This window comes from Miniopterus schreibersii, assembly GCF_964146895.1.
Source record: "Miniopterus schreibersii genome assembly, chromosome: 16".
In the NCBI taxonomy this organism is placed as follows: domain Eukaryota; kingdom Metazoa; phylum Chordata; class Mammalia; order Chiroptera; family Miniopteridae; genus Miniopterus; species Miniopterus schreibersii.
Window position 1 is genome coordinate 39104574 of NC_138116.1, and position 17375 is coordinate 39121948.

The 17375-nt window shown below is 50.2% G+C and overlaps 1 protein-coding gene across 4 annotated transcripts in view; it reads left to right on the top strand.

Annotated features, from left to right (window-relative positions):
• The window catches only part of SHISA6 (shisa family member 6), a gene marked incomplete at both ends in the record, with an annotated part of 269709 nt that extends 261155 nt beyond the window's left edge, over positions 1-8554 (top strand). For 2 of the 4 annotated variants that reach the window (XM_081161725.1, XM_081161727.1), the window contains 3 exons: positions 2905-2961; positions 6199-6351; positions 8004-8554. In XM_081161725.1, coding sequence (XP_081017851.1) covers positions 2905-2961; positions 6199-6351; positions 8004-8554 — 761 coding nt within the window. The remainder of the gene's footprint in view (positions 1-2904; positions 2962-6198; positions 6352-8003) is intronic. The other 2 variants (XM_081161726.1, XM_081161728.1) reach the window with 1 other exon arrangement.
• Positions 8555-17375: the final 8821 nt, after the last annotated feature.

Consider the following 17375-nt stretch of genomic DNA (forward strand, 5'->3'; position numbering starts at 1 on the left):
GAGACACCCAAATCAGATAGGCCGTTGCCAGCCACTAGATGCCTGTTTAACTGAGGGAATCCATCTGTCCTCTTCGTCACCCCCCGGCGGTCGCCGTTGTCACCCAGAAGTGCTGCTGTTAATTGTTCCCTCAAGGAAATGAAGCACGGCCAAAGCTTTGTGTTCAAGGCTGTTTGATGTAACACCTTTAAACTTTTAAACACCCTAAATACACAATAATAGGGGAATTCTTGCGTAGATGTATTAAATAAACATACATAGAAATATGCAATAAGTTGTTCTATAGAAAGACTAGTGTAAAACCATGTAAAATATTTTAAGAATATTTTAAAGCATGAAAATATATACTTGAGATATATATACTGTTGACCGCTAAGTGTAAAGGAAAGACGTTGAAAATAGTACATGCAGCATTCCTGCGTATGTGGACACTACATATTCACCCGTGTGCGTGCGCGTGTGCATGTGCGTGTGCGTGTGCGTATGAACACAGGTTGTTCCCTTCCTCTCGCTGCTCCAAACATGCCGCAAGGAGCAGCTTCCCACGTTTGCCGTTGTGTGCAACTGTGAAGATCAAATCACCATATCTTTTTCCGTTTTAAGAGCTGTAATCTAATTCTCACTTTCCTCAAAATGAAAAATGCTACAGGTTATTTACAGCAATATTGAGAGAGAGAAAGAGAGAAAGGGAGAGAAAACTTTCATATAGTAACTCACAGGGAGAGGGAAACAAACGGAAATACAGGAACAGGTCACTGTGGCAATTATGACTCTATTCATGTAATATGAGAAGTGTTTCTCTCTAACTCACATACTCCATCATTCAACCTGGCTTCTCTCATTTCTTGCAATGGTCGCTCTATTGCTTAAAAACAAATAAACCAAAAAATAGCAATGAAACTGGTTTTCTCCTTGCCCCTGGGAGAGAAGCAGAAAACTCTACCCTTTCTCTCCCTTCCTGGATTCTCTGTCCTTGCTGAAATCCAGGTGCAGTACAGAATTGACTCAACCTTTGGCAGATGTTTTTCCCCTGGGTGTGAATATTCTGTCTTAGGAAGGGAGAGTGTCTTCATGTGAGGAATTCTGGCTTCCTTCCCAAACCCACACCCCATTGGACAGTGTCCATGGCTATTTAAAGAGTGTTCTGAACGAATGGAATGATGTCACGGTTTTATTGGTATGGAAAATTTTGCCTGGTAGGAGTACACAAGATGATTTGTCTTAGAAATGGCCAGAGATTAGAGCTAAGAGAAATCTGAACAAAAAGAGATATTGTGGGCCTGGATTTAGGAGACGGCTATCAGGACGGGATTTGGGGACTCATTGGATATGGAAGATGCAGGGAGGGAAACGGTGAACAGTAACTGAATTTCACATCCCATGCCCAGGGGAAGTTAGTACCGTAGACAGAAGCTTAAACGTTGCAGGGGGGAAAATGATGAGCTCACTTTGGGTTTTAATAGTTTGGGCTAAGGGCAGGAATTTCAGTGGAATATCCATAAGCAGTTTAAAACCTAACCCCAAAGACCAGATGGATCCAGCTGCAGGTGTAGATTTGAGCACTATCAGTTTGGGCAAGAAGGTGCAGCCCAAGTCTTCATGAAGACACCTAAGCCTTGTGGAGCACAGGTATTTAGAGAAGAGGAAAGGGGATCTAGTGAAGGAGCCAGAGGATACAATGCTGAGGGCAGGAAAGACAGTTTCAATAGCAAGATGCAGGGAAATGAAAGCGGATGCCACCCTAAGATGGTAGCAGAGCTAGGATCCTTGACAAACTAAAGACCCCATGCCGCCTCTTCCCTTGGCTTTTGTTGGAATTAGATGCATGCACATTTGAAAAATAAGAATGCATTGTTGCATTTAAGCAGTGATACAATGTCAACGTGTGCTTTACTGATAAGCCAAATCTTCATTCCATTTTAGAAGCCCCCAGAATGCCTTGAACTCTGGCCTTTGGCAACTATGGCTCTATTCATTTTGTGGTTTGTTCAGCCCACGTGGACTTTTGCATTATTAATTAAAATACATGTTTGTATTAGTTTTTAATCTTCTCCCAAGGATGTGGTTATAGATTTGAGAGAGAGGAAAGGAAAGGGAGGGAGGAAGGGAGAGAGAAAGAGAGAGAGAGAGAGAGAGAGAAACCACCAGCGTGAGAGAGACATATCAATCCATTGCCTCCCATAGGCACCCAGTCAGGGATCCAATCTGCAGCCTAGCTATGTGCCCTGACCAGGAATCGAACCCACGACCTTTGGGTATATATGACTGTGCTCCAACCAACTGAGCCACACCAGCAAGGGCAAAATGAATGTTTGTTAAATATCAGGCAGTGTCATTTATAGGCAGGTCACAATCTAGAACCCATGACTCCCAATCCCAGGCAGTGGACAGTTCATATCACCTTGCTGTATCTCAGGATGCACCCAGACACCTGTGTATAAAGACCTGGGACAAATCAAACCTCATAAGGTGTGAGCACCTTAAGTTAGGGCATCTTGTTCCTGGCTAACCATACCCAAAGCAGGTCCTACTTCCCTGCCCGGTTCTCCACCATATATGTATTTACCAAACACCCCCTAGTCTCCTTCCTTCTTGTCCACCCACACCTGCCCAGGCAAAGCCTCTGCTGCGGGTCAGCCAGATCCACAGATGTGGGTGGGTCACCATGGTGACAGAGGAAGCCCTGATGCAAAAGGAGAGAGACAGAAACAGCAGAGGCAGGTTCTTTGAGCCTCACACACTGTCTCCTGCCCTTCGCATTTCTATGGCATCAAAAGTCCTGGACCCTTTAGGTGCTTCGTTTGTCTCGAGAAGCGCATTGGAGGCCAAGAGGAGTGCTGCTGTGTTGGAGAGACAATGGAATGCCTGACTCTTCCTTAAAATGCTCTTTTCTATGACTTTCAGGTGATCATCAGTATAACCACCCGATTCTAAGCAGTGCTACCCAGACCCCTACACATGGTGAGATATGACACATGGAGAGCACTCTGCATTCCATGCTCATCCCAAGTGGCTCCATCCTAATGATGCCCATTAAGGCATCAAACATACGGTCACTGACTCATTGAGGCCAAGGAGGTGTAAGGAGTCAGGAGCCCACCGTCCCCCCAGGCCACGGTGCCTCACTCTCACTTCTAGACCATTGTCCCCTCAGTGTTCTGTCTCTGATATCAGAGTGACCTTCCACCTTGAAAGAGACGGGAGAGAGACCCTTTCTTAGCCCATTGTCACTTGCAATCTAGATCCCTTCCCGCAGTCATTGATTCCGCATGTCCACAGCAAGGAGTGAACACTTTCCTTTCAGGTGTGGGTCTAGGAAAAATTAGAACTGGGAGAAATGGAAGAGAGCAGTGAAAAGTTGATCCCATTTCTCACCCATCACCATTTCCAGGAGGGGTGGTGTTGACAGTGCCAATAGGAAGAAGAGTTTGCATAGAAAACACTTTGGAGAAAGAATTGGGAAAACTTAGTTACTAACTGAACGTGGCTGCTAAGAGTCAATTATGAGTGAGCTATGATTAATTAGAAGACTGGGGTGGGGGGCTTATTAGCACAACCTAAGGAGTAAGGAAAGCAGCCAGTGTCTACAGGAGATGGAGCTGTTGATGGCGAGTCTGGATCTGGACATCTGGAGCTGGATGTGATCACAGGATATGCAAGAAGAATCATTCAGCAAGCAGCTAGAAATGCATACGTGAAGTCTGGAGGGAGGTTACAGCTGAAGATGTAAGCTATGCTTTGGAAGCAGCAACAGAAGCCTTGGGAGTGGGAACAATCTGTGCAAGAAGGCGGAAAGAGAAAAGGAGAAGGCAGATCAGAGAGCCCGGGGGATGCCCGTGGTGACGAGGCCGCGGTGGGGAGAGACGCCAGAAAAGGCAAGCGGAGAATGCCTCCTCCTCAGAACGCTCCGAGAGGGTCCCCATGCCCTGCCTTTCCCCAGAAGGAGCCGACGCAAGCACAGCCTCCTACTTACAACAGGAGAAATCCTACTGCCTACTTTCTTTTTCTGCTTGGTGTCAAGGAGATGGGGGTAAATGAGACCAGGTCCTTGCCCCTGAGCAGCTCACAACCTAGTGGAGGCAGGCTTTTCTCTGTATTTTTTCTGGGTGCTACCCTTTTCCCAGGAGCTGGCAGGGCAACTATTAAGAGAAGAGGCAGCCTGTGTCCACTTGATTAACCAAAGAACATTGGCTGGATCCTTATTTTGAGCCAGATACTATGAAGGCATCAGAAAAGTTGGAAAGCAAGAATTCTGCTGTCAAGGAGACTGCCATCTTTGGAGATCTACATGTTCAACTCAAGTAAAGCGATTGGAGATCGCTTGGATATAAACCGGATGGCATTGACAAGAAGAGCAGTTGGGCCTTGAAGAATGGAAGTCTCTGTGAGCTGAAAAGATGTGACATTGTCATGGAGAAGAGTCTTCAGCCAAGGAAGAACTGGGCTAGAGAAAGAGTCAGGAAGGGCACTGCAATAGGAGGGAAAGGAGGAGTGAGGTGGCGAGGGCAGTCACAGTGGAGGCAGAAGCCAAGGAAGGCCCGGCCGTGGCTCAGTGGCATGTTTTGGAGAATAGTGCAGGATAGGAGCATCCAGAAATGTTGCATTTGGAAGTGAGTGAGCTGAATGATGCCCCTGGTGGGAGCATGATTCCAAGAGGAGAGGGAAGTTCCTTCTCCAGCATGGCCAAAAGTGAAGAAACCGGACCTAGGGGACTGGTGGCTACCCCAAGCTCTGGGGAGCAGTGCTCTCAGCTTCCTGCCCACTCTGCTTCCTGGCATCTAGCCCGATACTTGCCAGGGAGGCTCTTTCGTACAGCACGTTCTGCTCTCTGGGATGTAGAGCATCGCCCACCCCCTCACATATGTGCTGGCGTGAGCACCAGCTCATTGGCTGGGCTTCCCTGTCTTCACCCCCAGAGCTGCAGGAACCAGTGAAGGCAGGACAGGATGGAGAAGCCGGGAGCTCCCTGGATGAAGCTGCCCTTGGACTAAGCCTAGGAGTGCTTCTCTTTGTCCCACGGTTCACAGGATTCCTGTCTTCTAGGGTTTAGCACTCTCTTTGCCAGGAGGCATGGGGAGCCACAGTCCTTGTCCAGAGTTAGAGCCTGCCCCTTCTCGGGTGTCCCAAACCAAAGTGGATGGAGGGCTAATGCAAGACCACTCACCTACCTCATTTTGGGGAATGGCCACCACTGTTTCCCCAGGAATACCTGTTGACTTCTTGCTGTGCCTCAAGTCAGTCAAGCACCAAGACATACTTGTCTTCCTTTCCCAGATCTCCATTCCTTTCTGTCCCCCACCTTCACGGCCACTCCCTCACCCATACGTGCATCTCCCCACCTCCAACGCCCCGATTCCTGTGCTCTTCCTGCTCTGGCCCGCAGAGCTCATTGACCCCATCAGTCATTCACCTTCTCTCTCTGTCATCTTCTCTCCCATTCCTTCCCCTGTTCCTTTACCCAGGTCGGGCATTGAACAACACTCTCATCCCTCTCTTCAGATTTTGGAATCTCAAGGGAAGGAGGGAGACAGTGGAATGATGTGCTAAGCATTGTTAACTACACTGTTTCCCCCACAGCTCAGAGGTGGTTAAGGGGGCTTCAAGGGAAGCAGATGGAGTAAGAGGAAATGGTTTTGTTGCTCATACTGGCTTGTCAGGTGCAGGGCTTGGAGAGGCGGGAGGGAAGATGTGAGATGAGATGACATCATGGGCAGTGTGGGTTGGAGTCTCAGTGGAGCCAGGTCTTGGACCCAGCACTGTGGATATGAAGACAAGATCAGTCACTCTTCCTCCTTCAAACTCAGATTTTTCTGAGCCAGGGAGCTAGGTTTGCCTAAAACTGTTAGGGAAAGGACAGAACGTTCATGCCAAAACAGATCATTTTACAACCCTTGACCCCTCTGGCCCCAGCTCCATCCGGCTTACATCTTTATCAGACAACCCAATGATGTACCAGGAGAGTTTGTCATTCAAGGAAAGGTAACCTGTCATCGTGGCAGATAAAACAGCACCTGCGCCCAGGCTTGTTGACAGCTGGAACTGAGCATGTGGGAAACAGAGTCACCAGCACCACCCATGTCTTAGCACATGGGGCCAGGAAAGCGGGATGGAGATGTGAGATAGAGGCTGGACCCTTTCCCTCCTGCTTCCCCCAGCCTTTGTCTCCACTAATGTGATGCACCCCCTCTTCTTTTGCAGAGAAGCCACGAGTGAACAACATCCTGACATCAGCCACTGAGCCCTATGACCTGTCCTTCTCCCGCTCCTTCCAGAACTTGGCCCACCTTCCCCCGTCCTACGAGTCTGCAGTGAAGAGCCACCCCAGCAAGTACTCTTCCCTGAAGAGGCTAAGTAAGTGGGGTTGTCCCGGGTATGTCTCTGGAGCCTCCACGACAACCTCCTGTGTCTCACTCTCTTGCTATGCAGCTGGGGACGGTGTGGAGTCCCAAGCATGGGAGACAGTGGACAAGCCCCTTGTTTTGTTCCTTTGGACCTGAGCCTGTTTTCCCTATAGAACGAATATGGAATCCTCTGGTCCACGTTCCCATGGGAGGCATGCAGGAGAGAGCCTTTTCCTGGCCTTGTCCCATACGGACCATCTTCAAACCATGGGCCTTCCTCACTCTCAAGGTCTTGGAGTAGAGGCTGCCAACACCAGTGCTTTCTCTGAGACTCCTCACAGAGACCTGACTGTGGAAGGGCCCATTCACCACTCCCTCCCCAATCCAGGCAACACTGTTATGAGAGCCTGAGACTCCCCACTCCCACACATACAGTCCATTTCATCAGTTGAGTCCAGTTCATCCAATAATCCCAGCTCTGCCTTTGAGTCTGGGAAGGCTCTGGGGCTTGGTAGGTTTAAGACATTACAACATCTGGAAGGTACAGGGTGGAAGAGCTCTTCTCTCCTACCTTTCCAATCCTTGGAGCTTCTGTCCCCATTTCCCCATGAGTCTATCTTTATGACCACCCAACTGCAGGGCTAAGTATTTGCTTGAAGCTATAGGTTAACCTACCATGAAAGAAGTTCAGCCCACGAGTCTCTCTCAGCCACCTCCAAGGTGGAAGGGTGAGTTTCTGTGGCCAGAAGTGGGGATCTCCAATGACCCAAGCAATCAGAGGCATGCCTAGGCTGAGAGAATGAATGGCTCAGGAGGCAGGGCCTACCCATCGGCTACCCTCTGGGAGAACTGAGGAGCAGTCAGCGTTCCCATCGTCTGCAGAGATCCAAAAGTCTGTCTGTGGGAAACCACATTTGTACAATTTGGGGCAAAATGGGCTTGTGTGTATCCTGGGTAAGTTCAAGGGTTCAGCCGGCAGTGTGAGCCTGGGGGGGCCCTGGATGGAGACGAGGGTGCAGCATCTGAATGAGGAGCAGCGTGCGGGCGCAGGGCGGTCTACGCAGGCTCGCTTCTGTGGCGTGTGGGGGCTGGGCGCCCTGTAGGCCTCCTATACCTTGGCTCTTACTCCAGAGAAAGTGTTACTCTGTTCCTAAGGTACCAGCTAAGCATTTTCACAAGTGCCTCCGGGCTGGAGCATCTTTACTCCAGCAGCAGTCTGGTTCTGCAGACTCGCTTTCTTGGAGGCCCCAAACCTCACCCCAGAGCTGCTGGCTGCCCCGGGTGTCTCAGCAAGACCCGGGGACCCCTTCTCTTTCAGGATGCGGTGGGGTGGCAGCACTGGAGCAGGAGTTCGGGGCTGGGGCTCGCTCTCCATCCCACCCTGAACTCCCTGGGGACTCGAGGAAGCCCTTTAACCCCTGGATGCTCCAGGTGGACCTAGACGGAGCCTGAGCACTGCCTGGGAGCAGACTCCAGCCAGCCGCAGACACAGGAGGTCTGACCCAGGATCAGTTTTAACAAGACCCCTGGGGAGTCGTTTGGGCATCACTTGGAGAAGCTCGGCCTCCACTTGTCTGGGCTACAGGGTTCTAGTTCAGTCCTGGCTGCCCCGTGGTGTCACCTTGTCACCCCAGCTGACCTCTCTCTCTCTCTCTCCTGCAGCCGACAAGGAGGCTGATGAGTATTACATGAGGAGGCGGCACCTGCCCGACCTGGCTGCCCGGGGCACCCTGCCCCTCAACGTCATCCAGATGTCCCAGCAGAAGCCCTTGCCTCGGGAGAGGCCCCGCCGGCCCATCCGCGCCATGTCGCAAGACAGGGTCCTGTCCCCCGAGCGGCGCCTGCCCGATGACTTCTGCCTGCCCTACGACCGCATTCTGTCGGATGAGCAGCTGCTCTCCACCGAGCGCCTACACTCCCAGGACCCCCTGCTGTCCCCCGAGCGGACGGCCTTCCCCGAGCAGTCCCTGTCCAGGGCCATCTCGCACACGGACGTCTTCGTGTCCACGCCCATGCTGGACCGCTACCGCATGACCAAGATGCACTCCCATCCCAGTGCCTCCAGTAACTCCTACGCCACCCTGGGCCAGAGCCAGACGGCTGCCAAGCGCCAGGCCTTCGCCTCGCGCAGACACAACACGGTGGAGCAGCTGCACTATATCCCCGGCCACCACACCTGCTACACAGCCAGCAAGACCGAGGTGACCGTGTGATGCACCGGACAGGGCCAGGCGCCTGGCAGGGCGGGGCAGGGCAGGGCAGGAGGGACCTGGAGCAGAGCTTCTAGCCCCACAGGGCTCCCTTCCATTGTCCCCTCTGCAGGAGGTGGGGGTGGGCTATCTTTGCCCAGAAAGCCATCCTCCCAGACAGAGCCCGTGGCCTGGCACAGCACGCTCAGACCTGGGGTCTGAGCAATCGCTCCCTCCTCCAGGAGAGTCCGGGGGAGTGAGGAGAGGGGCTAGGCCCAGTCCCACCCCACCACCATCACCAACTCCCTTTCAGTTCCATGTCCTCTCCCCCCTTCCTGGGGCTCAGCTGCAGGCCTGTCAGCCAAGAGGCCCTGGCCTGACCCGGGTCCGAAGCTGCCTGGGTTCGAATAGGCCAGCAGGTGCAGTCAATGGGCTGACCGAATAGGCTACTCGGTCTCATTCATTCACCTAGAACTGCATTCCCGGAATCTTCTAGTGCCTAAAAACTGCCTGCTCGCTCTCGGAGACAGGGAGCTGCTGTGTCCATAAGCACAATAACGATTTTCTCTGCCTGCTGGGACTCTCCGGACCCCACTGAGTGGCCCTTCCTTTGCTGACCCCTGAGGCCCCACCTGGCCCCCGCCCCGCCCCCGAGCCACGGGATAAGGAGGGCTCCCTTCCTTCAGCTGCCTCCCCACTGTTGGGAAGCCTGCCCCGTCCAGCTGGCTGCCCCTCCCACAAGGTTCCCCTGGCCCCTCTTCTGGGGAACTTTGCCCCTCCCCTGGCCCCAGATGTTTCACCCCTGAACCCTCTTCTCCAAGCCTCCCACAAAGAGTAACGATGAGATGCAGGGACTTTTGGGACACTCTCCCCAGCAACCCTATTTCCACACTTCCTCTAGGCCTCTAGGTCTGAACTATGACCTGCCACTCAGGCCTGCCTTCCCCTCCCCTCCTCTGCTCCCTAGGGGCTTCTGCCCATGGCCAGAGAGCTGCAGGTGGGGAGGGCCACTGTGATGCCCTAGGTCTCAGGGGCTCCCCATTCCCATCACCCAGGGCTCCGCCCGTCTCCCACCATGCACATAAGGCAGGATGGAGACAGAGGCTTCTAAAAGAGGGGCAGCCCGACCCCAGTCAAGGGGGGGGCCTCAGGCGATTGTCCTGCACACTGTCCACTCCTCTCTCCCCATTACTGCCCACTCCCTGGCCCCTTCTTGGTTTGGAATTTGCTCTCTCGGCCTGTTTCCACTTCCCCCACCTCGGTCCTCCAGCTCCATTACTTTCTCCTGGCTGCTGCTGATGCTTCAGACCAATGCCTCCCCTAGATCAAAGGGACAGAGACCCAATAGCAAGTGCAAATAATGGCACTCCAGGTGGTTGGTCTGGGGACTAACTGGGCAGCACCCCAGTCTCCCCCTGCAGGCGACACTAGGGCACCAGGCAGATCAATTCCCTCAGCTCTGTTGGGGGGCCAGCCCCTGCCAGCTTATCTCTGTCCCTTCCTTGCCTACAGCCTGGGGGGTGGGCAGGATGTGACAGCCTCCTGGAGAGTGGATGGTGAGCTAAGCAGCCTCCACTCCCTTAAGACCAGAGCCAGCGGGGAGAGAAGGGGCTCCCCCATTCTCAGGGCCAGGGCACCTCCCTGGGCTGGGGCTGGGGCAATCAGCTCCAAACTACTGGGTGAAAATATGAAACTAAAAATGGGACTCGCCACAATCAGACTCTGGAAACAAGGACCTTGAACTGGGATTTTAGATTCCCACAGTTCTGCATATAATATGTATGGCCCTTTAAAAGGGAGGTGGGGCTGAGGCGGAGAGAACTCCTCAGTGTCAGCCCTGAGATTTTCTAGTCTAACCAAGTCCACAATCCACAGAGAAATCAATTGACTGATTCCTCTTACTTATGTCAAGAATTCCAAAGCTCTTGTCTCCTCCCGAGGCTCACCATCACATAATCATGAGGGTAGTAAGGCTCAGGGTGATGAACACAGCCCTCAGCTTCCCCACTGGGGTGGGTCACAGGTACTGTGAGGCTGTGAGGACAGGGATAACTCTGCTTTCCTCCCCTACAAACACATAAACCTTCTCCAGGGCTGGTCCCAGGGGTTTATGAGAGTTTGCTCCAGAGAGGAGGCTAAGAGGATCCAGCTGGAGGAAATTAACCTAAATAGAGCAGTTGGCCACTCCCAGGAACAAAGGTGTGTCTCTCACAGCTGGTCCCCTAAACCCACCACCCTCTAATCCAGCCCTGAGCCAGGCCCCTTGAAGGCTGCCTATCAGTTCAGAGGGGAAAGGACGTGGGTAGGTGAGAATGGCCTCCCCATGTGTCTACACACATACACTCTAAACCAGAAACCTGATCTCATCTCCCTCATTTCCTGTGAGAAGCATCTTCTTGGCACCAAGTTCTCTAGCTCTCAGGATGACACTTCTCCTAGGCCCTGACTTACTGTCTCAGGGGTTGTCCGATAGGTTGATTCCAAAACATTTCTCATCCCAGCCTTACCGCTATCCCGTTTCTAACCTCTGGTGTCAGTCCGGATCAGAAAATTCTACCTGAGCCCAAACTTCTTTTCAATGATTCTTCTGCTTCATCCTTGGGTCTTGAAGGGAGGGAAGAGACAGAGAGAAGCCCACAAACTTGCTCCAATCCAATTCAGTCTCTTATTTCAAAATCTATAACATTGTGTCTTAACTAGGACACAGGAATATCTCATTTATTCAGTCGGTCCATCCATGTTTGCAGAACAAGCAGAGCCACAAGTTCACGCAGCACGTAAAAGAGGGTTCTGGGGTTGAAACTCAGATGTCATGGCTTTCAGCCCCACCAGGCCCGCCCCACAATGAAAGTCCCCCTCCCCCAGCAAGGGAAGCCCAGAGCCCAAAATGTTCCTCTACTTGTTTTGTTCTTTGTGTGAGTCTCCATTGATCTGCTTGGGATGGACTGGGATCTGCACGGTTCTCTCCTGCCCTCAAGGTTCTTGCTGGTCTCCTTGGCCTTTGACGAGGGTGAAGCTCTCACAATCCCTCTTGCCCTTCCACCTTTCCTGTCCTGTTCCTCCAATTAACGCTTGACTCCATCGAGAGTCACAAAGGCTTTCCCGAGAATTCTTTTAGCCCCCTAACTGGGCTCCCTGGTGTCTTGGGTGATGGGTTTGCCTTCTAGAAAGTTCCAAATCTTCCCTTAATTCAAATTTCTCCTTCCCTTGATCCACTCTCTCACCCCGAAACTCTTGTCATAACCTCAGTCTTTTATGCCAGGTCAGTGTTTCCTTCCTCTCATCTCCCTGGCCTTGCCCCTCTTCCTCAACTTACCTTTCTCCACCCCTAATTCCTTTCCTTGAGCTTACTATACTCTCTAGTTGTGACACTTAGAGCTCTCAGTGAAAACATTCAAAGAATGATACATTCTCCAGGTTTTCTGTTTGCCTCATTGGTTTATCCATCACCTCCTGCCCCTATGAGGTGATGCCCCAGGGCATGTAGCCGAGGGCCCTCCTAATCTGATCTTCAGGAGGGAAGCCAGAGAAACTGTCCTGTCGGAGGCATCATGGTTCAAAGGTCAGCTTTGGCTCCTGCAGCTGGCACATCCCCTGGAGCTCCTGCCCCAGCCTGCCATTAGCTGAGAGGCTCCTATTCTGGCCAAAGATTCATATCCTTGAGGGCTCTTGGCCACTGTTCCACCTCACACCTGTCCTGCTTGCTTGTGCCACAGATCTCCCTTTGTCACGAAATGTTGGCGAGCCTCATGACTCTCCAAGTGTGGAGAAATATTCATTCCAACAATCCTGGGCCCAATCAATCATTTTCTTCAGAGATACCTGTCTGCCACCAGCCTTCCGTCCTCTGATTCCATCCATGGGCAACCGTGGACTTGACCCCGGGTGTTCTGAAAGGGCTGCTGATGACCTGGACCCTAGAAGGCGCCTGCTTTGGGGAGCGTTGACATGTTACCTCCCACATACATTCCTCCACCATCTTCCCCAAACCTGGGACACTGCTCTGAAGTATTTTCAAGGAAACTTGTTGTGCTCTGATGAAGTATTTTTCAGGGTTCAGATGTTATTTTTATAAACGCAGCGTTTTGATGACAGATTCCGTGTGAAAGATATGTCTTCCTGGGCTCTATATTTCATTTCAGAAGGAAGCATACGACAGGAGGAAAAAGCTCAGGGCCAAGGCCCTTGGATACACAGCATCCGCCTGGCTTTGTCTCCATCCTGCCATGCGACTGAGGACGAGTCACATTCTCGCTCAGTGCCTCAGTTTCCTGTAAAATGAGGGGCTCTGGCTAGATGAGCTCCGAAGTCCCATCGAGTTCTTACATGCTAGGGCTTCCGTTAACCACCGTCACCCCCTTCTTTCTTCACCTTCCTCCCCCACCGCAGCTGAGCGGCACGCATCCCACCAAGGCTGCCCACAGCGACAGCCTTCGGCGCCCTAGACAGCCACCGGACTCCTCACCAGAGCCGGGGTGGGCCGTGGTCTTGGCCACCTGGGGACGCGCTCATATCTGAGGCTGAAGGGCCTACCCATTCGATAGCTTACCCACCGTGCGTCACGGGAGGCCTCCCACACAGACGCACCTGAATCATTGCCATGTCTGTGCCACTGGGAAATTCTGAATTTGAATTTTCACTCTGATGGGGTCCTTAAAGCTGGAGGGAGGGAGTTCCAATCTCAGAGAGGTGATGGGCTGGAGGAGAAAGGTCCAGCGGCTGGCCTGCAGCGCAGCGCTGGGATTCGGGAGCAGCTGGAGATGCGGTCCCCGCCGCAGACCAGAACCCGCGGCAGAGGCTGTGTGTGGCAGTGGGCGTCACATCCACTCCAGAGCCTGTGTCCCGAAGACTGAGTCTGGACGCTGGGCTCCGCTGCGACTGCAGGAAGGGGAAGCACCGGCCCCGCTCCCCCTCGGGCTGCTAGGAGTTGGGACCCACCCCATCCTAGTACCTTTCTAGCCCCGCCTTGGGACACTACTGTCCTCCCGGTGAAAGCTTGAGAAGCAAGAATTGAGAGTACACGTCGGTGTCATCAAACCCATCTCGTAAAGCGGCAGAGGCGCCAACCTTCGCCGTCAGAGCGATGGCGTTACATCCTTCCTGAGGGAGAGGAGGGCCCTGCTCGACCCCGCGGCCCTCGAAGGCCACTCCGTGGGAGGACTCATTCATTTGCTTCATAGTGGCAAACATCCCTCTAGTTCTATAACTCACCTAGACATTTTGTAGTAAAGAATTCTTGAAATTCTCTAATAAAAAAGCAATTCTTACTGTACTATTTTTAGTTTGGGGACACAATTTCCTAAGGGGGGATTAATGAACATTTTTACGCATTAGCCCAATTTATGGATTCCGTGTTTATTATATGGTAGTACTGATGCGAAGTACCTTTCTATCTGTACCTCTGCGGTTCCTGCATCCCTGTCAGTGAGCTTCATGACGAGCAGTGCTCTCGTAACTCGGCTTCTGTACAATCTCAGCGTCTACTTACCTGTCAGAGCACATTCTATATGTACTGTAAACAGATATCACTTTAGTAAGATTTAGTCTTAAGGGTTTTTCCACTTTTGTCAGTAACATATATTTATGGATTAAAAAAAAATAAAGCCGTTTCAACATAACCTGTCTCTTCAAGTACCTGTGTGCTTAATTTTACAGACAGAGAACTCATGGACATAGACGACAGTGTGGTGGGTGCAGGGTGGGGGTGGGGGTGGAAGAAGGCAGAGGGGATAAATGGTGATGGGAAAAAAGGCAATAAATAAATAAATAAATAAATAAATAGTATTAAAAATCCTGAAAGGATGTAGAAGATCATTGGAGATGGGGGTAGAGGCAGGGATTGACTGCAAATGGGAAGGATCGAACTATTAGGGTGATAGAAGGTGTGTTTTTTTTTAATTGGATTATGGTGACGGCCACATTGTATAAATTTAGTAAAAATCATCAAACTGTATACTTACAATGAGTGAATTGTATGGTATGCAAATTGGACCTTAATAATGCTTATTAAAAATGGTGAACAAAAGGAATATAGGAAGGTAGGCTTGGGACAAGCGCCAATGGACAAGATATACCAACTCCAAACATGATTAGAAGGTATAACTTTGTATCCACATGCATTTACACTAGCACTGTTCTTCTTGGACAGCAGGTCTTCGTTCAGTTTTAGACGTAATTCTCGAGGTTACCATTGGTGATTACAGTACAGGTGGTTAAGTATCAATGCCACTTAAACGGGAGAATCAAGTTGCACCATGAAAACTGATTTAGATTTGGAGCCTTGCTCAAGATTCTCTTTCTTTGGGCTCTTTTTTTTATATTATTTTCTTTGGCACATATTCACTTACGCTGCTAAGATCATCTGCTGCTCTGTGTTTCCAACTTTTCACCATAACCTAGATACTGGTGGGCTCGGGTTCAGCACACAAAGTGCTGCCAAACAGGACATGGTCTTCGGCCAACTTTTGTGCCTCCATGGCTCCTAGAATCCAGTCAGTTATACTCTCTTACCAACTGCCTACTCCATCATAATTAAAACCCTTCTCATTGGACTTATGTTCAAAAATCCTTTTATCATCTCCTGCCAATGGCATTCTTTACCTAGGACAAAGTTATAGGCCCATCTATTCTTCTACTACATAATAACACACAACCACACACTCTGAAATGTATTTTGCTCCCTACATCATTTGCTTACTATCAATCATTATTACAGTGTATTGCTTCTTTGTCATAGTGTCTCTCACCCATGATGACTCACAACAAGTACACACACACACAGACACTACAAGTACATAAAAGCTTCATTAATTGATACTCATTAATGGAAGGAAACCCAAAGGAAAACAAAATTCTGAATTGGAGAATTGTTTTTACAGAAGTGCAATTTAATTACAATGCTTACACACATACAATGACTAAATTAGACTAGCAACAGGTTCCCAAACAGAAAACCTCAGGAGACCTTCCTTATCGAACAGATAAAACAATGGGCAATTAATATAAACACTGTGAGGAGTTATGGGTCAAAGGGTTCTGAACATGCTTTAAATGGTGTTTCTAAAATACCTTAAAAGATTATTTTCTTAAATAGGCTAAATAGCCCCCTTTAAATAACATCAACTCCTACAATTTGTTTAACTTTTTCTCTTTGATTCTCAAAGGTAAGCTTCAGTTTAACCCGTCACAGCTGTCACTAATTCCAAATTGGTGAGATCTTAATAAATATATTAATATACCACCATGAATAAGCCAACGCCGGTGAAAACTCATGTTGGAAGCATTGAGGAGCCAGGGGTCTTAGACAGCTTTTCCCCTTCAATGTCACTTTGGACACTGATCTTTTTCCTCTCTGGTTGAGCAATAAGGAAACACAAAACCTTTAAAAAGGAGTAAAAAATATTTTCCTTCAAGATATAAAGGAGAAAACCAAGGATACTCAGTGTCTGGGCTGCAAGTGCGTCAGCAGTAGGGCAATCAGGAAGAGCAGAGGTTGGGAATGAATGCTTTGAAAATTCCAGAATGAGGGAATCAGTAACGTTCATACCAAGGATGTGTTCGTGTCACCTCTGGTCTCCTCAGCTGTAAAAGTTGGGATATTAGACTCAAAGGTTCTTCCCGTGCCTGATACATGTCATCCCTGGATGATCACAAAACAATACTCAGACTATGTCTGGCCTTCCGGGTACTGCATCAGCTGCGGGCAACCCATCCCGCTGTCTCCCCTGGTCCCGTCCCCCTCCACGTTCCCTCCCATGGGAGCAGGATGTAGTCAGAGAACTGGACTGGGAGGCAGAAGACCTTGCTCACTGGACTGGCTCCACTTGCATTTTTCTGGACGACCTGGAAAGACCTCTCTCTCAAATCTGTTTCCTCATTTAAAACAAAATGAATGGGCGAGGCTACTCTAAGTCTCTCAAATCCTTCTTCGGCTTCCTTAGTCTCTGCTCTGTGGTTTCGTCAAGAGCTTGCAGGGAGTTGGTGGGCTCAGCTGGTACTGGTCATGGCAGAGGGCAGGGTGGAGAAAACCCTTGGCCGGAGCCACTGCTCATGAGATAGCGTCTTCCCAGCTGCCAGCGTATCCACCCTGTGTCAGTAAGTTGGCTATAGCGGAAAAACGGTATTACGCTTGAGGAAGAGCAAGGTCCTTAGAAAACTGCCTGCTCTGTTTAACTTAACTTTTTGTGATTTCCAAAAATCAACAACTTGTCTGTTTTTTAAAAATCCCAAAGAATACATTTCACAGAAAACTCTCAACAGTGTACGATTTTGACTGCTTTTGCCCGCAGAAATAGAGCTCAGAAGTGTGTTTCAGACCGGGGCTCTCTCCACAAAGAGGAGGGAAGTTGTTTTGCCTCCAGCCTCAGTCTTAATCCCAAATCCAAGTTCTAGAGATATGTGTCAAGTGTAGAACACTAGGACCATTGCCCTCATTCCCAATTGTGTGCACCTTAATGATTTTTTTTTGGGGGGGGGGCATTTATAAGAGCTACTCCTGCTGGTTCATCGAAGTGACCACGGAGAAGGCCTCCTCTGCCACCAAAGGGATTTTTGTCCAGACGCTGATCTGCATTTTCGACTTGGGAGAAAACAAAAAACTGCAACATCAGTACCCCTGAGAGCTGAGAGCTCGCTGCCATGCGGACTGCCAGTCTCCAACCTAGGCTCAGTCAGAACCTCTGGCAGTGGGGCCTCAGAATTTGTCTTCTGACCAGATACCTAAGTGACTCTTTGCACATTGAAGTTTGAAAAGTATATCATTCTGGTTTTTCTTTTTTTCCAGTTTTGAAATTCTATAACTTTATGATAAGAATAAAGACATGGAATTCAGGGATGAGAGTAGCCT